The following is a 26,820-nucleotide window of genomic DNA, read 5'->3' on the forward strand; positions in this document are numbered from 1 at the left end:
ATGACCGCTCTTAGCAAAAGGCTGGTAGCTTCATTTCTCTCCAGTGGCAATGCTGATTTAAAAAAAAAAAAAAAAAAAAATCAATAAAATATCCTCTACCTTCAGTTGTGTCAGTGCCATTCTGACGGCCTGAACTGAAAATGGGACTTAAAAACCTCATTTTTTTTGTTCTAATGTGGAGCATTTCAGTGGGGGCTGTGCACACAGGTGTATTGGTTCCAGTCAGGGGTGAGGTGCAGCAGGTAAGTGGCAAACAGCTGCTGCAGGTGAAGGGCAGAAGGTGGGATATTTCACCTTCTCCTGCAACAAGTAAGAGTTTTAATAACACAAATTGAAAGTGATTATTTTTGAGTGGGAATTCTTGTGGTAGGAGGAGACCTGAAGCTTTATGCTGAAGACAGGGTTTCTTGCCCTTTCCTCAGTTGAAGAGCTGCATGGTCTCCAAAATTAAATTCTTCTTCCAGTAATGGGAAACAAAAAGACAGTGTTGTTGTGGGCTTGATTCTGTCAGCAGGATCTTGCTGGCTCAGAGGCAGTGGTAGCACTTCCCTCTCCGTCGTCTCTCCTATCGAGATAACATCAGTATCATCTCGATGACGCTGAGCGAGTGAGGAGCGAGGACCACCAGAAATTCACCCACAGGCTTTGTTGAACAAAGCTGTCATCCACACTGTATCCCATCAGGAAGCTGTTTGAAGTGTAATTGCCTGTAATTGTTAAATTGTTGTCTGGTGCATGGTTGGCTGCTGGTGCCTGTATTCTGCTCTGTGACACAACTGCGTCGTGCTCCCAGAGCCAGAGTGGTGTCAGAAATCCTCTATGTGGAAAAATAGCTTGAATGGGGTGCTCTAACCATTTTTAGAACTACTATGTAGGAAAAAAAAGTCACAACTTGATCTTTGTGTCTTAACCCTTCTCCCCACCACCCTCTTCCCTACAAGCTTCAAGATGAGCTCTCAAGAAAGCCCTCTGCATGTCAAACCGTTGAGGTTTAGTTTCACCTTTGCTTTCTCAGTAAGGAGAATCTCACCTTTCCAGCAGCCCCTTCTCCTCTCTCTCACCCCTCTGTTACACCAACAGAAGTACTCCTGTGATGAAACTGCCCCATTAAACTCAGCTGTAGTTCACCTGTGGTGTTTTTTTTTGTTGTAACATTACAGTTCAGTAAGGCAGCTTCCTTTTGTGCAGCTGTGCTGACCAAAGGTAGACCGAAGCAGGGTGATGTAGGAACCTCAAGCCAGCCTTGCTATCGCAGAAAATGGAGGGATGAGCTGTGTTTGAGCAGGTGCGTTTGCTGCTGCTGCTGCGAGGAGGAAGGCTTGCTGCAAAGTCCTCCTGGGGAGCTGTGCTGGAGGAAGAGGAGCAGCAAACTTATCGTGCAGTATTTTGTACTTTGGAGAAGAAAAAATAAGCCAGCCCTGCTGCGTTTTGCTTCACAATAAGGACGTTAGTGAAAAACGTTGCGGCGTGGGCCTGGATGGGGCCTGGGCGGCAGGCCGGGCCCGCGCAACCGCCTCCCGGGCCGTCGGAGCACGGCGATGGCGGTCTAGCCCTGCTCGGTGGGGGTTAACCTCCCGCCCGAGCCGGGCTCCCCGGTCCCGGTCCCGGTCCCGCCGCTCGCCCTCCCCGGCCACGTGGCGGCGGGCGGCGCGCAGGAGTGACGTCACTGCGCGGCGCCGCGCAGAAGGTCACACGCTGGGCTGGGAAGATGGCGGCGGCGGCGGGGGCCGGTGGCTGCCGGGTGAGCGCGGGGCGGCGGCTGTGGGGGGGAAGAGCCGAGGGCCGGGCCGGCTCCGCGGCCGGAGATGCACCTTGGGACTGTGGTGGGGCGGCGGGAGAGAACGGCGGGCCGCGTCCGCCGCCCCGTGAGGGGCGGCCTGGCCCGGCCGGGAGCTGGGGAAGCCGTGAGGGGGAGCGCCGGGGCTGAGCGCCTTGGCGGTGCCGGGCCGGCACGGAGAGCGCCCGGTGCTCTGGGCCGGGATGGCGGGTGCCGTCCGGAGCCGGGCCCAGCCGCCGGTTCCCTCCTCGCCCCTCTCTTCTCACCTCCTGCCCGGCCGCACCGGGCGCTGCGGAGGTACCGGCGCTGCTGAGGTGGAGCGACCGGCCCGGCTCCGGCCCTGCCCTGAGGGCTGTCAGGCCCGCATTGAAGGCGCCTGAGGGCAAGTGGAACCAGGCACTGGCTCTTCTCCCCGCTTCGGTGTCCCTGCTTGCGCTGCCGTCAGACTCAGCAAGGGACAGCCCGGGCCCGTTTAGCCCAGATCGGTCTTGGAGCTTCCAGGGAGTCTTCACAGAGCTCTCTGTGAGGCTGAGCTGCTCCACCGATGGCCTCTTGCAAGGTTTAAATTTAAACGTGAGATTTTCCCACTGTGTTGAGCAGGTGAACGGGTGTGTGAACTGAATGCAAAGGTTCTGGCTTTAAAAGCCGCTTGGTAGCGTGATGTGCTTTGAAGGTGGTTGATCTTCTTTTGTGCCCAACGTTAAACATGGAATTAAGCATTTCTGCTCAGTCGCATGGAAGAATGTCTCCTTTGGTCAAGAACTGCAACCAGTTAAATCCAGCAGGCAGTCTTCCCCGGGTTTTAATGCTCTTCTTACAGTTAATAGAGATTTTTTAAGGTATGCATATAATACCTAGCTTATTCTTGCTTGCTACAAAGCCTGGCCTCAGTGATGACTTGGGCAGCAAGGTTCAAAGGTAGGCTGTGGGGGGTATTTCCTTCCTTGATATAGACTTTAAAGCGTCAAGTTCAGCAATCCAACTTAGGTATAACTACAGAGGCAATAAATAAGAGGGAGCTGAATGTAAAAGATGTGATTTAACAGAAGCGCAGAAAACAGTGAGTTAATGTAGCGCATGTCTTTGGGCCAGCAGGATACGTGGGGCAATTATGCCATTACTTCTCAGAGGTAAAGTCTGGATTTAGCTTGTGGTGTTCGGCAGTGCCGTCAGTGAAGCCACAGGACCGGACGGTGCGGCTCTTTACAAAATCTTTTCAACATCTAGGAGCCTGATAAAGAGAGGGACACGTTATTGTTAGCTTGGACACAGAATTAAATATTCTCTGCTTACAAATTGCTTTCCAAAGTCTTTTATTGGCAAAGCCCATTTGATTTGGGGTTTTTTTGCAGGTTTTGTATTTTTTAGGATGAGCAGTTTGAGAGATGGTCTGGTAGAGAAAGAGCTTGGGTTGCATGATTTGGTAATCATCAAGATCAGGAGGTTAGTTTGAGGTAAAAGGTTCAGCTTTTGCCTGACTAGAGGCCAGGGGTAGGCCGAATAGGGAGTAAAGACAAGAATCTACGAGCTCTGCGTAGTCTGCTTTCAGTATAGGATGATGGACTGAAGGATTGGCCACACAATGCAAGAATTTGCAGCTTGTGATCTCAGCAATGTGCAGCAGAGTTTCTCAGTGATCATTCTGTGATCTAGTGTATCTTTTCTGTTCTGTGACTCGAGGCAAAAGGTGTTTGTCTCTGACTCCCAGCAGCATAAATATATACGGAGGGGTCCTGGGTTTCCTCCACAGTCAGGAGAAAGTTATGTTTGCAGCCAGTTTTCCTAGAAAAAAGGGTAGATTTACTTGTGATCACCATTTTCATAAAATCAGGGTTCTGTGAAGCACGTATGTTTTCTCAAGTGATTGTGAAAAGTGTATTGCCCCGTTTTGGACCGCAACTTTGGTTTTATCAGAATGAACTTGTAAGTGGATATAGTGCTGCTCAAACACATAACAGAGTTTTCATGGATGACTCTTACCAAACCAGCCTCCAATGTTTCTTGGAGCACTTAGGATGTGTTCCCAGAAGACCAGTGAATATTTTCTATTTGCAGTGTTCTTTCCTTTCTCCCCTGGCTCTTTTTAAGACTCCTGTCACCTTGTATTGTGCACTAACCTGATCTTATGTTTTCATTGCAGAAATGTCTCATCAGTGGCATATGGCTTATATCCAGAAGATACCCAGTTCCTGCAGTCCACAGGGGTACAGTGTATAGAATGAGCGGGCCTGTTTTGGAGATTCATCAGGTTGGTTAACAGCTGATTTTTTTTTAATTTCAGGCCGAAAGTGGTTTCCTGTTAGAGTACTGATCTACTAGATGTGGATGTGTTTCTGAGAAGCACCAGTTCTAAGTTGAAAGCTTCCACTTTTTAAGATACATCTGATGAACTCAAGGAATTTTGTAGTAGCTGAGTCCAAGAGACAGAGTTCAGGAGTGGTGCTCTGGTAACTTCATCTACCAAGTTGTTTCAGCCTGAACTAACCTCTGGAGTTAAACTTCCTCTGGAGAAGCATCTTTTTTAATGGCTATATAGAGGTACTTCACAGGGTATTAGAAATGTGTTGGGCATCTGGCTGTTTTGAGGGTAAGCTGCTGCTTTTTCAAGGTTTTCCACAACATTTAATATTTTAGAAGTGACCCAGTGCTTGGCTTAAGTAAATCTACCTGCTGGCTTTGATACTTGTTTAATTTAATGTCTCTTTGGATTCTACAACATGTAATGATTTTCTTTAGTCTAGATGCTACTCTTCTGGAGGAAGAAAGGGTTTTATATCAGGTTTTGTGGAGAACATCAAACAGGAATTAGCAAAAAACAAGGAGATGAAAGAAAGTATTAAAAAATTCCGAGATGAAGCTAAAAAGCTAGAAGAATCTGATGCGCTTCGAGAAGCAAGGAGGAAATATGTAAGTCTTCCTCATGAATTCCTTTAATATTTTCATTGCCCAGTCACTGAGCTATCACTGTTCTGAATGTAAATTTTGAGTCTTTCTGCAAACGAACTGTTTAGTTCAGCATGCCTATTTTTATGAGAAGTTCTGCTTGGCTGGAATTACTGACTGGTAAATGGATGCCTTAGAGTGTTTCGGGTTTTGTGGTGTTTTGGTTTTTTTTGAAAATCTTTCTAGCAGACCCTTCACTGGATTTGCCAAATAATGAGCAGATAAAATAATGATACATTAAATTTAATGTTGGCAGTATTTAAATACTTCTTTTGCATTCTTTGAAGAACTATAAACAGCATTACTTGCAAAAATGAAATGCTGACGCTGGTTATTCAAGTAGTGTGCTCCCTAAGATGTAGCCCTTCTTGGCCTCCATTACAGTATTAACGGCGTGTGCTATGTGCTAAACTGTTTTTGTGTATTTTCTGTCCTCATAGTTACATGCAGCATGTTTTTTTCCACAGAAAACCATTGAATCTGAAACAGTGAAGACCTCAGAAGTGATTAAAAAGAAACTTGAAGAAATAACTGGTACAGTTAAAGAGGTAAAATGCAGCTATGGAAGAACCTTTCCCTAAGGCAGCTCTGCTCTAAGGTTATGTGTTTTGTGTGCCTTTGAATTATCACCCTTTCTTTTTTTCTTGGTGCAAGCTGGTTGCTATTCCAAAGGTGATCACTATTCTGAATCTTTAAGGCCAGAGTCATTAACAAAATTGCAGCAATAGTGTATGATAGATTTCTTATTCAGTTAGTGTATGGTCAGAGGACAGGCACTGTCCAGTGATTCCTCTCAGATTTGCAGACTGGAGATGGTCCTTATGGTTCTGCGTTGTCTAGCAGTAAAAAAAGCCTGAAGGTGGTTCTTCCATTGGAGGGCAGTTAGAGCAGTGCTGGAAGATCACCCAGGAAAGTTGTTTAGGAGATGTGATGCTCTTCACAGACACTTTTTGCTACTAATGTGATAGGGCTTTGGGCTTCTTGCTGCATGTTGAAAAAGACTTGCAACATCAGAGGCTCCAGGTGTTGTAAGTAGAAGTGTCGGTGGTACAGTTGAAGTGCTCTCCTCTCAGCATGCTGTAAGTGATCCCATGGCTCTCTGTGTCTTGGCAATAACAAAATGCCTGGAGGAGCAGGCGGCGTTCATACCTAACAGGTATGAGTGTCTTCCATTCTAGGCTCAGACTTTAAAGATCGCTGTATATATGTATGTAGATCTGCTGTTAAGCAATTGAATCCAAGTTATTTTTTAGTCTGGGACTAAGCACTGTAGCTTGTGCTCATTTACTTCATTTCTTGTCTGAGTTCATCCAGGCAGCAGATGTATTTGAGTGTTTAGTATGCTTTGACTTTTATCTGTGTGATTGTTCCCACCACTTGCAGTCAGGTGCAGGATCCCCGCTGAGAAACAGCCAGCCAAACACTGGACTTAAACTGTGCAATATGAAGTTTTTGTGGACCTGGTCCCCACTCCCTGCTGTGCTCCTTCACTCTCATTCCATCTAAATGTGCTTTGGCTTAGCTTAACTGTGTGTACAGTTACGAGGTGGACGTAATGCTCTTTGCTGATGTGGACATAACCATTATCTTTTCAGTACTGTGGAGGGTGCTATAAGCATCTTTATTAGCCAAATCTCATTGAAAACCAGGGAAAACCATTTCATACTGTTACCCTGTCATTTCTCTTCCTCTGAGGTTGTGGCTTGTGACCTATCCAGGACTGGTTGCCTGCTGCCAGTGAGATTTCCGAGATCATCGAGGATCTGATCTGTGCCAGTTCAGAATGAAAGGGTGACTAGCTACTGGCAGAGTCCTTTTAACCTCTTGCATATGAGATTCTGGCTCTGTAAACACAGCCAAAGTGATGTATATGAAGATGTTAGATTGAGAAAAGCGTTTCCTAATTTTGCAGGAAGAGTTGCATAGCAGAGAGCTATCTCAACCACTTTTATACCTTTTCTTAAGAAGCGAGAGCTACCTGATTGTTTCAAAGAAAGGGCTAGGGTATTTTAACTCTGGCATCACCGGTCCTTCTCTTTGATGTCAGGAAAAAATGTATTTTTTTAAATCTATGGGTAGCAACTATTACAAATGCGTATGGTCCCACAAGTAGCTAAAATTGTTCTGCACAGAAGTGTTGACTGATGCTGCGGTGCCAAGCCACTGTGTCCCGGTAAGTCTCCCCTGTGACTTTTAACTGTGTGTTCATCTTGGGTTTGGTTAGTCTTGTCATGTGTGCGTTAGGAGATCTTTAGCATTCACAAAGAGGACTTATTTTGAATAAGTTTTCACTTTAAATGACCTTTTCTTTCTTGTTCCATTCTGTTGCAGAGTTTGGATGAAGTAAGTAAGAGTGATATTGGTCGAAAGATAAAGGAAGGTGTGGAAGAAGCAGCAAAAACAGCAAAGCAGTCTGCGGAGTCAGTGACAAAAGGAGGGGAGAAATTAGGCAAGACAGCAGCCTTCAAAGCTATTTCTCAGGTACATAAGTCCTATGCCTCTGTAGGACCCAGTGCTGTGGACACAGCTCATTAACATGGAAGTTATATGCAAGTTTGTGCTGAGTATAAAATTAAATGCAAAATTCTTACAGCAAGACCTTGTGAGCCATTGGAATAAGCTGATAAATTCAGGAGATGTGTTGTGCAGGTCTAGCATTCACTCAACAACCCTAGAAAAGTGTAAGTCTCAAGCAGCTGAGCTTCTGCTAAAATGTGTTACTGAAAAAATTGGTTGCTGTGCTTGTGGAGTAGGGTACCAAATGTCTTCTGTAGACAGGTACTACTGGTACTCTTGGGAAAAAACTGGCTTGCTTAAAGCTCTCCTTTTCTAGAAAATACATAAGCGCTCATATGTTTTGATGTCACCCAATCAACTGGCAATTAGCCTAAAAAGAAGTGTTCCCCTTGACTGGTTTCTCATGCTTCCTCTGAAGCCTTGGCTTTAGCCCTCGTACAAGGAGGTACCAGGCCAGGCGGAGTATCAGTTGCATCAGTCATGTCAGTTCCCCTCTTTCCATGTTTCTAGTAAGACATCACCTGCTAAAGGTCACTTCTAGCCATAGCTGCAGGTCACATTATACGCTATTATTTTTTTTCTTTTTCTGTAATGAAACCTGTTGTCTTACTGCAGCAGCCTCCTAATCTAATAACTGTTTGTTCCTTCTATGAAGCAGGCTGCTAGGCCAGACCTTATGAGCAGGCAATGATTTTATAGGACCTTAAAGTAAATTTTTTGAGGCTTAAAGATTTGTTTTCCCTGTAAATGGGTAAACCTTTTGATTCATTGTCAGATTTAACTGATTCACAGACATTTTATAGGCTATGAACAGTCCTTACAGCTTTGCTGTACTTTCTAGTATGTATGTAGAATTTAGAATATTCAGTCTACTGCTTCAGAAACCCAAATACTCTATCTTAGAAATTGTAGTAGTAGTCTCATTTTGAGATCCCCATTGCTTCAGTATTTAAGAGATATTTTATTTGTATAATCTAGAGCTAGATGATATCCACAAGGGCTTGTGTCTTGTTCTCTTCTCTGCCAGGTCCCTCAGATGGTGTTTTATAGTCAGTAGGAACAGACTGAGCTTTGGAGCTTTTTATTTGCTTATCCTTGATGTTTAAAGTCACTTAAATTCCAATTTCTGCTTCATATCAGGTCTCTGACATCTATTCCATCTAGCACTGTTGTAACTTTCTTCAGGAAGGAGTCACACTGGCTTTCATTAGGGGAGGATGGCTTATGGTGGCAATGCTGTGTTGGATGCTTGGTGTGTTCTCCAGAAAATTCCTGCATAAAATAAAGTTGAAAAATAACAGCCCCCATAAAGCCACATGATGCTTTGGGCTACATAACTTACATGTTCTAAATAAAAATGCAAATTGGGAAAAGCTGTATGGAGTGTGTATAAAAAAAAAAAGAACCCTTTCTGCCTGCATGTGTCTAGTTGTAATAGGAAAGTGTACTTACTGTGCAACAGATCTTTTGTAGGTACAGTCATTAGAGAAAGTACTGCTCAAAAGTTCAGTAATAAAAGTAGAGCAGCCAAGATAAAGGAGAAACACTAAAAATGTCTTTTAGTCCCAATCCCTCTTGAAGTGTATGACAAAAATTCCCAACAATGGTTGCGGTAGGGTGCAGCTTCCTCTTGGCAGAATCTGAACTAAGGATGTAGCTGTTCACTGACGAGATGTATATCAGTCCAGATTTATCAAGTCCTTTTTCTTGATGTAGCCTCACCCGAGGGGGAGAATATCTCCTCTCTCTCCTTTAGTATAAGCTCCACTACTGTGATTTCCATCCCCCGCCCCCCGCCCCCCCCGCCATCTCTTCTCTGGCAAAACCTGTTTGTTTTGAAGCTATTTTCCTAGCTAGAAGGTGTGTAGAATTCTATAAAAAGTGAGGATCCTTTTTGTTTTGGGGAAAGTGATACTTCTGTTTGTTTAAGCTTGGGCCTAGAACCTGGATTTTGTTGACCTTTCAGGTGGCTTTGCAGTTAGTTGTTGGTGTCCTGAAGTCTTTCTTTTCCTCTACTTTTGGATACTAGGAATCATTCTTCCTTCTACCTGGGGCTTGTCATTCTATCAGCAGCTGCTGGCTGCTGTTGGGGGCTGATACACCTGCCTTCCTCTGACGTGATTTATTCCAATTTAAACTCTGTAGACGTTACCCCCTTATCAGCTATAAGGTTTGACTGTGTCCATTGCTTCTACTATATTGTTGTTTTTTTCTTCGGGTTGATTCAATACAACCATCCATTTGCTGTCCTAGTCTGTTAACTTCTTAAGCAGACGGCGTTGGTACTGGTGTGTTTGTCAACAGACATCAGCAAAGAAGCAATTGCTGAGTAAGGGAGAGGAGAATAACCTGTGGTGTCTCACCTTTTCTTTTTTTTCTTTCTTCAACAGAAGCAATTTTCAGTTTCTGGGAAAGGTGGGGAACAGTAAATCAACCTAATAGGGATCTTTTCCTTTCAGGGGGTAGAAACCGTTAAGAAGGAAATAGATGAAAGTGTTTTAGGGCAGACTGGTCCTTACAAACGTCCGGAGCGACTACGAAAAAGAACAGAATTCTCAGGCGAGAAGATTAAAGAGGAGCGAATATTTGAAGCTAATGAGTATGTATTGGATGTAATTTAGGGTGAATATTTCTGTGTATAATTTGATAAAAACTTTAAACTTAACTATGGGTCAGGGGTGGTTAAAATCCAAGTGCTGAAGTGAGGCTGTGGGGTGAGGCGTGACCTAGCAGAGCAGGTAGGTTTGAGAGCAGATTTCCAGCATAAGTTGATGATACTGAATCTTCCGATGGTGAAACTGGGTACTTAAAATTATGAAGTGGGTACATTACGTTCTGACAGGAAATTTTGACTTGCACATGTGTTATGTTTTCTCAGTGCTAACGTCTTGCTATTGAATTACGTTTGGCAGGACTAAGTCTGAGCTCGTTTGCTTTCTCTGCTGCCTTGCTCCACTAAGTCGTGTATCATTTATGTGGTGTATCAGCCTCAGTGATACTGCATGCTGCAGTGATACTCGTCAGGATGTCCTCCTTTTTATTCTCACTCGGCTGTTAAGTTACTTGTTCACAAGTACCCATGTTTTCTGCACTTTCTAGGGAGGCCATGGGTGTGGTGCTGCATAAAGACTCAAAATGGTATCAGCAGTGGAAGGATTTCAAGGACAACAATGTGGTCTTCAATAGTAAGTGTTCCAAAGACAAAGGAGTAGCACATTATTTTCCCTGTTCTGATTCTTGCTGTGTTGGATCTAATGCCATCTGTGCAAGTAGTCTCAACATAATGCAAATCATAGCCATTTTTTTTTTGTTGTAGCTGTTGCTGTGAGGTGGTGTGAATGGGAGGTAGGCGTAGTTGACAACACTGCAGCTTTTCTAAGCTGCTCCATCTGTGTTTGGACCCCTCCCCCAGTCAGGCATTGTTTTTGATCAGTCCCTGCTCCCTGTAGGTACCAAAACCTGCTTTCGCCATTGCTTAAAGAGAACTGAACTCTGTTCTTTTTTTCTATTTTTTTTTCTAGTCAGATCTACTCTGGCACTGGGAAGAGGCCAGGGCATGCATGCAGGCATGTCACCAGGGAGAGGGCAGGCAGATCTCTTCTCCCTGACCTTGAGCTTATAACGAGGAAAAATCTTGTCTTCAGTGAGCTGGTTTCTGTTGTCATCTGCTTAGAACTCTGGAATGTGTGGGACTTTGCATCCTTTCTGTTTTTATTGCAAAACCTAAAAATACTGAATATCTGTACTGCAGTGGGCAATAACTTTTGATAGTTATCTAGACACTTAATGTTTCTGAAAGGCATAAAGAAACCTGAGACCAGAATCCTTCAACAAATCAAAATAATTGCTGCCAGTGTACTGCAGGGTAAATGACTTGTTAAGGAACAAAAAGACCGTGTAAAAGTGCAACATACAATTAACTTTGGATTGTGTTTCTTCACAACTTCTTTTAAAGTGGAGCTCCTTGGGAGGTATCCAAGAGTAGGTTTTTATATCCTATTTGTTAGCTGGAGTTGAACCACAACACCTTTCCAAGAAGAGATGCTTATAGCTCCTAAAACTCCCCACATGTTGCATCCTCCACTCCTGTGACATCTGCATGAGCTCTGTGCATTCTCTGGATAGATTTTATGCATCCAAGACTGTGGTTTTGCAATTCAGGCAACACTGCAGCTGTGGCTGTAGCAGGCTCTACAGTGTGTGTTCTCCCTTTATGTACCTGTACCAAGAACACTGTGTGTTTTTTGGAAGGAGCACAAGCTTCAGGGCAGGATTCCAAATGTTAATTGATGTGGTGAGAAGAAGCCTCCCTGCAGGGCCCATTATCCTGCAACTACCTTCTGCAGTTCTGGTCCATCTGATGATGTCCAGAGACAGATAATGGGTTGGTTGAGCCCTTGGTTTGTTGCAACAATGCCTGCTTGCTTAAATGTTTTGGTTTTGGTTTTTTTGTTGTGGGTTTTTTTTTTTTTCCTTCACCCTCTGCCCTTCTTTTTGCCTTTGAGATTTTGCTTTGCTGGAGTTCTCCTTCCCCATCAATGCATTCTGTAGTTTTGTGACATGCTTGGCTTGCTTTCTTATCAAGGTTGGGAAGTACATAGAGCTGCTTAAAAACTGCATCCTTACTGATGTAGCGCTATTTTATTAAAAATTGGCAAGGTTTAAGGTCTATTCTTGATTTCCCCCCCGCCCAGTTAAACTTTCTGATGTTGGTTTTGCATCCTGCTACTCCTTGTAGCAGACTGAATCAAGGGGTGTAAGCAGACTGTTACTGGTGTAAGCAAGTCTAGTGTATTTTCTATTTGGAAATCTGCATAGAAGGTCCAGAGTTTCTGGCAGCTGAAGTCAGAGAAACCATCATTCTCCTAGTGACAGTTATTAATAGTTAAGAACATTGCAGGAAGATGAGGAGAAAAGTAACTTTTGAAATTGATACGTGTTAATCAACACAGAGATTTAGAAGAGAACTAGCAGGTTTGATCTGCAACCCATTGCATGTTGTTTCCTAATTCAGGAATGTAGTGGAAGGACACTGCTGCTCATGTCTCCTCTCCTTTCAGGGTTCTTTGAAATGAAAATGAAGTATGATGAAAGTGATAATGCATTCATTCGAGCTTCCAGAGCTGTCACAGACAAAGTCACTGACTTAATAGGTAATGTTTCACCATTGCTGTGAAAGTGCCTCTCCAGCCTTTTAGCTCTGCTCCTAGTGACTGTTAGTGCTGTTGTCCTCCATGTGTTACTAACCTTTGGGACAGATTCTGGAGCTTTATAATATTTTGCATGGGTCATTATCCAATATCATGCAGTGTAGCAACCTGCTACAGGATCAGAAGAGCAGTGCGATGTCAAGTGCTTGTATGGGATAAATCTCAAGCCTAGCTTAAAGTCTGCAGTCATTCCCAGGTGACTGTTCCTTCCCTCTGGTATATAGCCAAAGGTTTTTATCTTGTTTTCTGGCGGCGGTTGTTGTGCCATCAGTCTCACTGAATTGTTTTATTAGGTGGATTGTTCTCGAAGACGGAAATGTCTGAGGTTTTGACAGAGATACTCAAAGTGGATCCATCCTTTGACAAAGATCGTTTTTTAAAGCAATGCGAGTATGATATAATCCCCAATGTCTTGGAGGTAAGGTGGGGGTAGACTATGATGCATTTGTTTTGGTTTGTTTTTTTTTTTTTTTTTTTTACTGTAACGTGGAAGATTTTTCTTTTAGTTTTCTGATGCTAAAATTAAAAACTGTGACAGTATTTGCTTCTCAAGCATCCAGCTTTGCACAGAACATGAGATAACCTTGGGAAAAGAATCCCACATAACAATTTAGTTTAAAACCATATTTCATAATTTAGTAGACTAGCAAATTTTTTTCTGGCCTCGAAAACAACTAACCATCTTCTCCCATGAGAAATGATATGGGTGTCAGAGGGATCAATGTGAAGTAGGTGAATGAACAGTACTGGGAAAATGATGATATCAAATATTGATAAGGGAAAGAATGTACTATGTACTACTGGATTCTAAGTGATCTGTAACTGCTTGGGAAGAAGACCAGGTCATGACAAATGGTTCAGTGAAAATATTTCTGGCACTAGTCAAGGAACTATGTGGAGCTTAATATTTTTAAAGACTGAAGTATAAAACCACTGAGAGGATAGCACTGATGAAGGATGTGACCTCAAGTATAAATGGATATAGTTCCTCTCACTGTAACTGTATGTCAGAAAAGACAGAGTGAAAGTACAGGATTTGAAAAAGTACAGCAGAAATTGTTTTGAGAGATTTGTATGAGACGGAAAAACTGAGGCTTGAGGAGATAAACAAATGCTGAGGGAGCAAAGTGTTATTTTCTCATCCTACAATACAGTGCGGTGAATGATCGTATCTCAGTGATACATACTAATACACATGAGGTAGCATTATAGGGTGAATAAAAAATAATCTGGTGCTTACAGATGCAAACATCGAAACTGATGCATAGTTAGGTTTTGTCACTGCTGTCTTTGTGGTGACTGACTTGCGTATCAGATCTGTGACTGGAACTGTAATGTCGACAGTGAAATAAGACAGGCCTGTCTTAGTGAATCTGCTTTTCCTAACGGTGCCATGTCACTAAAGCAAGCTGCAAAAAGTGGGCTCTTGACTCTTGGAGAATGAATATTTCACAGGAGAGGTTTTTTCAAACTGTAGGCAGCCAGCTTACAGACGCCATCAAGTATGATTTATAGGCATTATATTGAAAAATGCCCTGACACGTATAGCTAACTTTATTTTGAAATCTGCTGAATTCTCAGCATCTGTCTTGTTATGAATTCCAGGTGTTTATTATACTGTGTTTTAAAGATAAACCTTTTCCTGAGTTGCAGCATGATTCTTCTGTTCATTCTGTGCCCTGAATTTTTTGCAGTCTTGAAAACTGCAGCTCTACTTCTGGTTTGTACTCCTGCTTCTGTTAGATCCCACCTCCCACGATGTCTGGGTAGTGTACATTCTGCTGACTTTTTGGACAGGAAGGTTTAAGATAGCTTTTTATCTTAATTATTGAAAGGTTTATGTACATCTGACTCAGTATGTGTGTGTTTATAGAAGTTCTTACTGCTATTCCTCTTTCGAGGCTCCTATCCTTCTTCAGGGTTTCACAAGATGTAGAATTTAAAGTAGTTTGCTGCTGAAAGTGCTGATAATTTCAACTCTCTGGTATAGGAGGTGATTTACAATGTTCATATTTTATTTGATTTTCCTTTCTTAGGCTATGATGTCTGGAGAGCTTGATATCCTCAAAGACTGGTGCTATGAAGCGGTAAGTAGAGCTACTAAAAATGTCTGAGAAGGTTATGATTCTCTCCTGTAAGTAGGTATATTGTGCTTTCTTTGCTTGCAAGCTGTCCAACTGTTACATCTATGATGTTGCTTACCTGCTTTGCCCAGCTGCTTCCCCATGTAACATGTTCGTACTATAAAACACTAATGCAGTCAAGTGTACATGCTGAACTTCTGCAATAGTCTGGATATGAGAGAAGAGCTTCTTTAGAGACAGATAGCGAACCAAGAGGTAAGCTCAAACTAGTCTAATTAGCTCTAGTTCTGCACTGCCCTTCTTGATTGGGATGGGCTTTAGTAGAGCCTGTATCCCAGATATGGGGTGAGAAGGTGCAGAGACATGTGAGCTGACCCAAAAAGATGATGCTTTTCTGCTTACAGAGTAAAGTTGACCCTGGAGTTACTACACAAACACAGTTCCACTGCAGTATCCCAGCAAATAATCCTGGCAGGCTGAATTTTTTTCTGAAATTGCAGCATAGATGATCTGCAGCCTAGATAATCTCACTGCAGAAAACTGAATTTTGTTTTGTTGTACAAAAACTGATTTTGTTTTTGTACTGGGATAGATTTTCAGTATTGGATGCACTTCTTGAAATGGTAAATAGGAATTGATTGTGATTCAGTGATTGCATTATTGTCCGCTTCACTTCGTGAAAGCAGATCCTTTCCTGACAACTCAGATGGACATTTGTTCTGGTCTTCACTCTGCTCCAAAATAATTGTGTTGTAGGCAGTGCAGACCCACACTTTTCCTGTTTTGAAATAATTTAACTGCTTAAAGTGAATGTTCTCCTTACTGATCACCACCACCAGAGGGCTGGAAGTGCACACGCTGGAAGAGGCAATTTTTTGTATTTAATTTTTGCGTTGTTGTTGTGATTAACATCTTCGTAACAATATTGCACTACATAAGAGTAAGATACTTAAAGCAGTCTGAAAGTAAAGAAAGTTCTTTATTGGTTCAAGCAACCTTTGAAATGACACCATAGAATTCCTCTCAAATCTCTAGAGGGAAGTAGCAAATTCACTGCAGTTTATAAGACAAAAAGCAAACCCTTCTAAGCTAGTTGTAGTTAAAAATTAAGCTCATAAGTCAAGAATCATCCATAAAATAAGCCAAGGGAGGACGTGAGAGTCCTATTAATGTGAATCCAGGAGATGAAGTCTCTTGAACAGAATCATGCCACAAGTGTTAAGTGTGTGATATTGATCACTAAAGTGTTGGAATACAAACCAGTAAAGAAAAAATTTAAGTGGCAGGTATACCAGCTGAGCTGCAGGTTGCTGTCAGCCCACTGGCTTAGGTATAGTTTGTGGTTCATAGAGCTGTCTTTGCCTACTGTCCTCAGAATCCCTGATCTGTAACTCCAGCTTCGCTCTAGTGACTTTGCCAGTAACTTCTGTAGGATATTTGCATTTAAATGCTTGTGATGAAGGTTATAAGATCCATGGTGGGGAGGTAGGTAGGGACTGCCTCCTGTTTGTTTGATACCTGCCAAGAATATGGTGATAATGCTGGAAGCAAGTAGAAATTCACTGTCTCCAACAACAGTTCTCGATGCATAAATAATGAAGCATATGTGCGTGTGCCTAAAAGGAGCCAGGAAATGCTGGTCTGCCTCCAGGGTCTGGCTGGGTATTAGGAAAATAGCTTGGTTCCCAGACTGTTTCTCCTTGTCTGCTGTCAAATCAGAATCACAAGCGCCTTGGCTATCAGGTGCACTCGGTGTACTTACTCTGTTGTGAATGATGGAGCTCCTGTTCTGGCCAGGAGAGGTGGGATTTTTAGTGAGAATTTGGTTGTGTGAAGCCCAGAGCATTTGCTGTAGCTGTTTGATACCTTGCAAGACATATGTGTTCAGCATATTTGCAAAAAACTGACTTTTTTTCTTACCTTTTTTTGGTGGTTCTCTCTAAGCAGAAAATCCCTTTTTCTTTGTGACAGAACAAATTCAAACACGTAACACAAGTTTGTTGCTTCATTTAGACTTACAGTCAGCTTGCTCATCCAATCCAGCAAGCCAAAGCCATGGGTCTCCAGTTCCACTCCAGGATTCTTGACATTGACAACGTTGACGTGAGTATCCTTTTCTATCTTTCACCTTGGAGGATGAATTAGAAACTCATGACGTAAGGAGGGGTTTTCTTCTCTGCTCTGACTGCTGTTTTTTTGCCTCATGCTACTCTGGTATTTGCTGTTCCTGCTAACAGAGGAACAGATCACCGCTGCTGGAAGGGGAGAGCTCATGGGACAGATTTGCTACTGTGTGATCAAGCCTAAGTTACGGCACTGTGGTTTGTCTCCTCTCTGTTAGGGCACCTTGGTCTTAATCGCCAGCATATAGATTGAGAAAGGCTAATAATAAAGGCAAATAGCACTGACCCAGTGCTTTCATGAAGGGCTTTGTTGGTGCTTACTCTGGATGATAATGCACAGAACCTCTGTGACTCAAGGTTGTGTTGTGCTGGTATGGTTGTTAGAGAGACTTAACCTCTGTTCTGGATGGCTCTTGATGAGTGGGGAGATAATGACTGTGAGTGGAGCCACTGCCTCCTTAGGAGCAGTGTTGGTAGTTGCGGACTCTGGCCAACTGTCTGCACGGTCGTAATGCTCTCTGTGCTTCCCTTTATTGAGGAGCCAGAGGTGTTATTGTTGCACTTAGCAGTAAGTCTACAGTAGTACTTTCATTTAATTAAGTCTTTAGTGTCATCTGTCACTGGCCCCCAAGTTTTCTTTCAGATCTTTCTTTCCTGCAATGGCAAAGGTATCTCAAAGAAATTACCACCTTTAGTCAGACCTTTCATATCCCATAACCAGCTCTGCCTCAAAGGAAATGTGCAAGGGGAGAAGAGGAACAGGGCAGCTGTGCTTTTAAAACATGGGTGGAAGTAGTCTGAAGTCAAATCAGCTGTTTGCCTTTGTCATCAAAGGTGCTAACTCAAAGGCAGCAACATTCAGTACATGTTTCTGTTGGAACCAAGTATTATGGTATACTTGTCCAATACACTGCGGCCGTGCAATATTATACTCAATAAAATTATAGGCTGAATCCATTCAGACAATTACCATAAAGCCAGCTGCAGGGTCATTCCCATAGGAACAGAGAACACAGAGCTATTTAACAGGGGTCTAAACCCAGCGGTGATCTGGTCCAAGGTATGGAAATGGAGCATGGTGATAAAAGGATGCTGTTCAGAAAGTGCGAGCTGTTCCAGATGCTGTTGGGTGTATTGGCTGGCTAGATGTTTCTTACTTGTGGTCACACCCCTGCAAGACAAGAAGTCAGGAAGAATTCAGCAACCATCATGGAAAACTGAGAGAGCAAAATCTGATGCTGTTGGTGGTCCGCTGAAAGGAGGACTACTGACAGAGAAAAATCACCATCTGCTGCCCTGTGCAGGAGTCTCTCTTTTTGTGCCCACATGATTAAATAACTGGAGTGGGTGCAGGAGAGCACCAGAAACGTGAGGAAATGCCCCACAGCAAGAGACTTCATTTGACCTGTGTAGCCCTACGAAAGAAAAGCTGGAACTGACTTGATTAATGACCACATATCTTTACAGAGAGCAAGAATATTATTTACAGGGCATCTCCTAACACAAAAGGCTAATGTCTGGTCCTCTTCCTAGGTCTGTTTTGCCTTTTGGTCTTGATAGGCTTCTTACTTTCTCTCATCTGTCTGGGTTCAGAGGAAGCCATTCCTACATCTTCAGTAACTCTGAATATTAACTGCAAGCATGTGCCAATTGAGCAGGAAGATTTCTGTGGCATCTGCAATTCTCTTGATTATTTTCAGCAATAAATAATGTGGTCTAACAAAATTAAAGCTATGGAAGTAATAAACATGATTGCTTTTTTCTAAGCATCTTACTTAAGCCAAAGGTTTTTCTGTATTGTTAGTGTCTAGGAGACTTCATTTCATTGTATGCTAAATAACTTTTCCTCTATAGGTGCTAATTAGTATAGAACTATGCATGGTTTCTGAGTGGTGGCTGGAAAGACATTTCATTATTAACTTGCTTTAGATGCCTGTATTTTTGCATGAAATTTCTCAAGAAAATTACACCTTAGCTGGAAAATGGTTATGGAACATAAACAAGTGCAGTTCTTGTTATGCTGTCTGTATTGCAAGGGAGGGGGATAAAGGGTGTTGTGTGTTTAAATTTTTAAATGTCTTTCCCTATAGGAGATTTATGGGACTATGTTGAGTGTTCTCATCCAGAAAAACAATTCAGTGAGTTTGGGAAAAAAACCCCAAACATTTAGAAGATTTAAGGGAATTCACATGCTGCAAAGCCTGCGGTATTAGAAATGAAATCAAGTCTTTCAAACATAAGCATCTGAACTCACGTTCCAGATACCTGCTTAAGCACTCTGTACTTCACTAGACATCTGCTGCCTTTAAATTTAATGATATTTTGATCCTTGATATTTATTAGGACTATTTATTTGGCTGCCTAAATGTAGTTTTAAGTATGTGACTTGTGAAACGGAGTTTCTGAACTTAGTGTGGGAGGAGTGATATAAATACTGTCTTGATTATACAGTTTTTTTGGGATCACAGTACTAAAAAATAAAGCAATACCAGTATGGAAGTCTTTGTGCCTGTAAGGGATACAGCCTGGTCAGTGATACGGTCCTCCTCCTCCTTGAAACCCACATGCAGATTTATGTTGTCAAATTATCAATGCCAAGTGGCGTCATATAAAATGTCTGTCATGGAAACTGGTCTGACAAAGAGCTGTGAGATCTAGTTTTTGATACTTGGGTGGAAGGCATTATGCATTGCTGAATGAGTCAGGCTGGTTCCAGAAATGTAGCATGGACTGGGATGGTGTGAGTTATTGCAGAGCTAGGGAACTGATTCCTTCCGATTAAGCAAAGGAGCATTGCAGTAGTGCTGAGTTTTCCTCAGGGGAGAGTAAAATATAAAAATATATATATACATATGCCTTTGTGAATTATGGCACGGTCTTGTAACTGTCTCTTGTGATACATTCTTATGTGATAAAATGCAATGTTTTTGAAACAGTATCTCTTATATACAAAAGAGTATAATCATGCTTCCTTAAGTTTGAGGTAGTATGATTACCTTTTTGGGTAACACAGCCAGAGTTACTGAAGAGCAAGATGTTCTGTAGCATACTGCATTCCCACAAAAGAGGCAGAAAGAGGGTTGTATTTTTTAAGAGCACAGCTTTGGGAAACAAAACTTAATTCTCCATTCCTCTTTGCATTTCAGTTAATAAGTTCTTCAAATATTTAATGGAGTGACCTTAGAACACAGGAAAAAAAATCCTGTCAAACTAGAGGTTGTCACCTTGAAGTTGTCCTGTTACTTAGTTCTTTTTATCTAGTTCAGTAAAACTTCTTGTCAAAGATTCATTTAAAAGCAAGAGAAAAAACTTCAGTTGATGTACTTTCTTCAGAAAATCTTATTTTTTTAAGAGCAGGGTTTCTTTTATTTTTGGTTTCTAATTTGGAAATAATGAAACAGAGCTTGTTCACGTTTCCCAGATTTTGAGACTTGGAAAAACTATGAAAACTTTCAGAACAATTTTGGGAAAGCTTTTAAGTACAGGGAAAGTTTTGGGGAAAATGCTTTGCAATCAGGTCTACAGCATCTGTATTAACAAAGCAGGTATAACCTGATTAAAATAACTAGATTCAGCTCAGGGAGAAGATGGGATTGTTAGACGTGTCGAGCCATAGCAGTTGTGTTAAATACTCGATGCTTTTACATTAATCTGCAGAAATTGTCTGTTTTCTAATGGAGTTTTCTTTCATTACAGCTGGCTATGGGGAAGATGATGGAGCAGGGACCAGTATTAATCATCACTTTTCAGGCTCAGGTCGTGATGGTAATTAAGAACCAGAAAGGGGAAGTGGTGGAAGGCGATCCGGTAAGTGATGCTTATCAGCTGTATACAGTTTCCCTGCGTCCTCTGCTAGCCATCTCAGTTGTTGTGGGTTCATCTAGGTGCATCTAGAGCAGTGGGTGTCTGCACATACTCCATTCACTGGTATGTGTAATATTGCATCTTGTGGGTAAGGTCTTGGTTCAGCTCAGTTTGGGCTATTTATTCCTGTCAGACTCCAAGTGTTATGACCCATTTCATATATGAGGAGAGTCTGCAAACATCTAGAATGGACAGAGAAAGGGATATCTTAAATTCACACTGAGGAGAGGAGCTGGAGCTATGACCACCAGCAGTGCTTCCCCTTCCAGTTGCTGGTGTGCCTGGCCAGCACTCTCCCTGCCTGCAGTTATTGCCTGCGCGTTCTGCTCCTTTGGCACCCTCTGGGTCAGAATTGAACTGTCCTGCTGTAGACTAAAACTCCATCTCACAGCTTCCACCTGATCCTGTTCTTTCTTTCTCCCTTTTGCTTTCATAAAGGGCACTATAAGAACAGAGCACAAAGATGTTTGGCAAACAGGGCAGGAGCTGGAGTTAAGTCATTTGCAGGAGATGGGGAAAATCACCGAGTTAATGTTTTTGGCTACTGCCTCACTCCGCTAGTACAAAATACCTTACAGCGCCACAAGCCTTTACTTTCAGGAAACTCTCCCATATCCAGTTGTATTAAATGCTGTACATGGTACAGGCTTCTAGTAGGAATCTCTGACATAGGGCGATTTGTGTAGCAAATCTCTGGCATCTCTCTGGATTGTACTTCACTGTGGTTTAGCTTTTAACACTGCGAATCCAGCCTGCCTGTTTTGTTGTGAGTGATGCTAAACTGAGCTTGTCAGACGTAACCACAGAATATGCTTGTTACCAGAGTTAATGACACAGCAGGCTAGAGGAGCCTGTGCGTTTTCTGGAATACCTTTGTTCTCAAGTGGCTGGCTATCCAGACAGCTCTGGCTTGCATTGTGTCTGTGCAATGTTTAAGTAGCTTAATGATATATAATGGGGGACATTGTGAGATGCCTGGAGCTGGCAGTTTCTAGCAGACTTCCATTAAAATTAATACATGCATTTAATAAATATTGGCTTTTTGCAGCCGTTCTCTTCAGTCCAGGCTGTAAGTTTACAAAAAAAGGGACTAATTTTAATGATAGGGCCCATCTGGACTGATTTACAATCTGTCACATCAACTGCAGGGGAGGAGCAGCTGATATAGTGATTTCTTGCATTAAATTACTGCATTCCTAGAAGATAGATATTGATGTGATAATTATTGAACAGGATATCAAAGTCTGTTCACTGTCTGATTTCTCTGGAGCAGCATTAAATCAAGGAGATGCATTAAAATTCTCCATTGGAAACAAAACTTCAGCTTTAATCAAATGTCAGGTGCAGGCTGGCTGGTAACTATGATTTGGTGTTAACTGCTGAGCTGTTCCTGCAGAGTATTGAACAAATGACATTCAAGGAAGAAGGAGTCTCAAATTGTAAACTCTCTAAATAGAAATCATATGCTTGTAATTGCTGCGGTATTTTACCTAGTTGCAATTGTTCAAGTTCCCACTGCTGTGCTGCAAGCTCACTCCCAGTGAGATGTGGGGAGACCAGGCAGCCTGTGACGGGGTTCGATCCGGTGTTGTGGTAGTTAACATAGGGGATCCCCATGGAGCACCACAAAATCAATCTGGGAAAATGAGGCCTTAGGCAACCCATCGAGCAATGCTGCGAAGTCAAGGGAATCTTTTTAAAATTAGGTCCTGAAGGACTGTGAGACAGGATGTTGTTTGTCATAGCAGCCTGTGGGATTAAATGACAAATTTTCGCCTTGCATGCATGGCCATGATAGAAATCTGCCTTTGGGAGTCCACATGTTTGCTGTCCCACTTTCTGTGAATATATGCAGCAGCATGCACTGTACATTGAGGATTAAGATGTACCCTATTAATAAAAGCACCAGATTGGAAAACCAGAAATCTCACTGCTTTGGAAACACGTAATTTTTATGTTTCATCACGTCTCATTTTCAGGAAGAAAGCTGTGTTACTTGTTAAGTACTGCATGCTGCAAGATCACCAGCAACTCTTAAGCTTATCTGCTGTTCATCCCTTCAGAAATCCTATGTTCAAGAACATAAACTTTTCCAGATGTAGCAGAGCTTTGATGCTGAAGTGTATGATTAAATTGCCTTCCATACACAATCTTACAAAATGGACTTTGAAAATCACGAATCACAAAAATCATACAGGTTAAGGTTCAACTGGCAATGTTAAATCAGTTATGTTACCTACGTCATCTTGAGCTTATACTTAGTGTTCTATACTCAGGAAAGATCTGTTAGCATTGCTGTGATTAGTACCTCAATGTACAGCCTGTCTCGAGCAGGCAGAAGTTTTGTTGTTTTTCTTCTCTTGTCCCTTCTGCTCTTCCTTCTGACATATCCTAAACATCTGTATGACTCAAGTTTTCAATCACTTTTAACACTTCTGAGCAGAGCTGAAGCAAATTAATCTTCTGAAACACTGAGCAAGAAAAAAATGGCTTTATGATATGTGATATTTCTAAAGCATTAGTTTTCTAATGACTGGTCTGGTACAGAAAGTCTCCCCCCTCACATTTGTGTACCTAAATTATAACGTATAAAGATTCACACATTTGATCAAAACTGTAGTAGTTAAGTACACAGCTGGGAACTGAGCCAATGCACAGTCTGATCCCTCAGTGGTACTTTCTTGTCCGAGGGAAATACTCTCCATGGTTAATGGTCAGATGATAAAATCAAAATAACCTTTGGTTTGCAGAATGGATCTGTGACACTGTGCCAGATTTGGGCTCCTGGCAGCCCAGTCTCTGATGGGCAGTGTCACCTCTCTCCTGGGAGAGGCAGAGACTTTGTCACAGGTAGCTGCAGTGACTCTTCAGGGAGTTATTTTCATAAGACCATGAGTGATGGCCTCAGGATGTGCTGAGATACGGCTTTCATCCTTATTCACTTACTATGAACAAAACTGCTGTCATTCTCAGTACATGCATCAAGGATGGAAAAGCTTAAGAGTTTTTTCTTTCAGTCTGTAACCCTGTATGGTGAAAGCACTGTTTGCACAGCAAAGATTTGATTGCAGAATTAGTGTGTGTCTGTGGCTGGACTTGGTATGATCTGATTTTCATTGATAAATATTGGGGTTTTTTACTCTCTGTCTCTCCTCAGACCCAGTGATAATAATTTCTCGTTAATTTGAGCTGCTCAAGTTGAAGTGTGAGAGCTAGTGATACAGCTGTGGGGAGGGGATGCAGCTCACAGGCTGATGTGGGAGAGGCAGAGTTAGAGCCGCAGGAAAGAGCCTAAACTTGATTGAAGGTTACAGAGGGCAATACAGCCTGGCAGCTGAACCAATTTGAAATGAGAAACTTATATTTAAAAATAAGGTCAAATATTATCAAACTTGGCAGTGGTGCCAGGTAATGTATGTCAGCCAGAGATATTTGGAAACCCTAATTTTGTTTTTGGAAATCAAAAGTTTATCTGTTCCCAACTGTGATAAGTTACTAACCACAGTCTAGTAGATGTTGCTGGAGCTATCTTTATGTGGGACCTTCAGGCTTAGAACCAGAGAGCAAAATCACAAGAACAATCTCTGGAGGAAGTGTGGAGCATGTCCCCATCAGCTCTGAGCTAGGAAGTCTGTGACCATCACACACACTCTAATGACAGGATTTTCTTTCCAGGACAAGGTTCTGCGGATGCTGTACGTGTGGGCACTCTGCAGAGACCAGGATGAACTCAACCCGTATGCTGCATGGAGGTTATTGGACATTTCCTCATCGAGCACTGAGCAGATTCTCTGAGAAGAATTGCATCCAAGGGCTTCCTGTACCTCTCTTGAAGCAACACCATCTCTGAACTTGCACCCATCTGCTGTATGATGGACTGTGGGGGAAAGAGGCCAGACTGGTTCCTTTTCAGAAGAACAGGCTATTCGGTGTGCGCTCGTTATACCAATCCCTATAATGAACTGGACAAGTCTGACATATCTGCCTTACATTTTGCTGTGTAGCATTGCACTGTAAGGATGTACGGTAGATTTCAACGTGAATGGTCTAAGACACTAGCAGCTGCTGTTGGCTCCTTTTTTAATTGTGGCTGAAGGAGGCTGGTTTGGGTCCTGTATGTTTCCCAGCGCTTCCAGTGATGGACAGAGGTGGGTATCGGAGAGTGAGATGTGATGGGTATAGTTCCCATCTGCTGTCATCCTCTGGTGGCCTCAAAACATCCCTGAAAAGATCTTAGAGGTGCTTTTAAGGCACGTTGGTCTTAGCTAACATACATGTCTTGTACAAAGTTGCACCAATAAGCCTTCTGTTGCTGCAGTGTCTTGCACTTTACCAAACCAAATACAGTCAGGACTTTGCACATGACTCTTTGTTGGCATGGAGCGGAGTCAGGATGGAGGTGTTGGCATCATCAGGCAGGTTCTCGAGGCCAGTTGCAGGGGTGGAGTTTGCTGCCAGTGATAATATTGATATATCCACAGCTTTGCAGGGGGAACATTATTGTTTCTGGTGTTCTGTTCATTGTGTCAGCTGGTACCACTAAAGAGCACACAGCTGCATTCCTCTGTTGGGTTCGTCTGATGGTGTGGAGGAGACGGGCTGTGACTGGCTATGAGGAAGCAGGCGGAGTGCTACAACAGCGGTCAGGAGTAGGGATGGAAAGACGAGCAACCAATGAGTAAATAAACAGGTAGAACATCACCTCTTGTAGCTCAGGTATTTATTATGTGAGATGAGAAAAGAGGGTGCAGTTCACACACCTGCTGTGTAAAGTGCATTACAAGCATGGCTTTCTTCACCAACGGACATGTGCTACAGGGGGATGGCACACCTGGCCTGGGGGTCCCAGGTAGCAACTGGAAGACTTCAGAGGGTGAGCTGCTGGCACGGACTCTAGGTTTTGGGCTTCTGCTAGAGGCTCAGTTTGGGAGCTGTGACGTGGGTCGATTTGTCAGCTGCCTCCTCTTAATGGAAAGTGAGGTTGGGGGAAAAAGTATTGATTGTGGAATAGGAAATCAAAGGACTGATCTCCTGCTGCATTCTGCCTGTCCGCAAAACAGGGTGATGCAGGACAGCACTTCCTTGACGTTATGATTAAAGAGACTATTGCCAGTTCTTCCTTCTCTCCTGAGTGTCCGGATCAGTTCCTTTGAATGTAAATGGGATTATCTCACAGCCCTTGGGTGAGACATTTAACTCTAGCAGCTTTCCTAGAGTGAGAGGTGATGAGTGTGGCAAATTCAATAGCAGAATCTGCCCTGTCCCCTTAGAAGATGCCCAGACCTGCTGTCTGGCAGCCACCTAGGTATTTCTGCAGTTCTCAGGGCAGGTTGCGGGTGGGACATGGTCACTGCTGCCTCCCTAGTCACACAGTTTTCTCGCTGGTGCTTTTGCCAGTGAAACAATTGCAGATTTTTACTCAAATATCTTAAGCACTAGTACACAAACTAAAGTTCTGAACAGAATAAATTCCACAATGCAGAAATCAGCTATTAAATAGGGAATCCCTGTATCTGACTGCTTTCAGAAATGGTGGATGAATGTTTGATGTGGGGCTCATTCAGTGAGGCTCTCTCTGGGACAGATCCCATGTAACATCTCTGCACACAGGCTGTATCATGTGTGTGGGGACTTACCCTTTTTTTGAACATCTGGACCACTGAGTGCAAATGCAGTGTGGACAACAAATATCTTTGAGGTGCTTCTTGAACCTCATTGGGGTTGGGGAAAGTCTCATCACCAAGACCGTGCAGAAATTGAGTCAGTGCCCTCTGAAAATAAAGACTGGTTCATCTCCTGCCCTGCTTCCTCAGTAGCTGGATGCAGGCAGTCGCCGATCAGACAGGAGTCTACAACAGCCTGGGTATGTATGTGCAACCTGTTGTCCAAGACTTTTGGGATGCTTCTATGAAGCATCTGCAAAACTTCTTTTACTCAGTGTGCTTTTCACTTTTTTTTAACTGGTGTTGGGGAAAAAAAGATCTGAATTAAGAGTGTAAAAGTTAATTGGTCTGCCCAGGACAGCTGCGGTAACCCAGTCGTGGTTAGGGTAGCAGTATCTCGTGTTGGTTGGCTTAACCTGTGAATGCTGGGTCACCGTTTGCAGTGGCAGTCAGCCCTGCCTGTCCCCAGTGAGCAGAGGGGGCAGAGCTGGTGGTGCTCCGGTGATACTGCTGATATGGAAAACCCTTCCCTGCACAGCAAGTTGTGGTGCTGGCTGCTCCCCGAGGGAGCCTCTGGCATGTACATGGTGACTGCTGCATCTGCCGGGCGTTCATAGTCGGGTCTGCAGTGTGGGTTTG

At 43.0% G+C, this 26,820-nt stretch overlaps 1 protein-coding gene across 2 annotated transcripts; it reads left to right on the plus strand.

Annotated features, from left to right (window-relative positions):
* The first annotated feature begins 1,657 nt into the window (after positions 1-1,657).
* On the plus strand, positions 1,658-25,643 carry TIMM44 (translocase of inner mitochondrial membrane 44). 2 transcript variants are annotated; one of them, XM_052801437.1, is made up of 13 exons: positions 1,658-1,741; positions 3,918-4,025; positions 4,514-4,684; positions 5,188-5,268; positions 7,052-7,201; positions 9,697-9,836; positions 10,337-10,422; positions 12,298-12,390; positions 12,741-12,865; positions 14,484-14,534; positions 16,545-16,634; positions 20,351-20,461; positions 24,194-25,643. In XM_052801437.1, exons 1-13 carry the CDS (start codon positions 1,709-1,711, stop codon positions 24,311-24,313), a joined length of 1,359 nt encoding a protein of 452 aa, XP_052657397.1. In that variant the 5' UTR covers positions 1,658-1,708; the 3' UTR covers positions 24,314-25,643. The 2 variants fall into 2 exon arrangements, with proteins under 2 accessions (XP_052657397.1, XP_052657398.1); XM_052801438.1 differs by lacking the exon at positions 1,658-1,741 and having other exon boundaries at positions 4,519-4,684.
* Positions 25,644-26,820: the final 1,177 nt, after the last annotated feature.

This window comes from Harpia harpyja, chromosome 11, assembly GCF_026419915.1.
Source record: "Harpia harpyja isolate bHarHar1 chromosome 11, bHarHar1 primary haplotype, whole genome shotgun sequence".
In the NCBI taxonomy this organism is placed as follows: Eukaryota; Metazoa; Chordata; class Aves; order Accipitriformes; family Accipitridae; genus Harpia; species Harpia harpyja.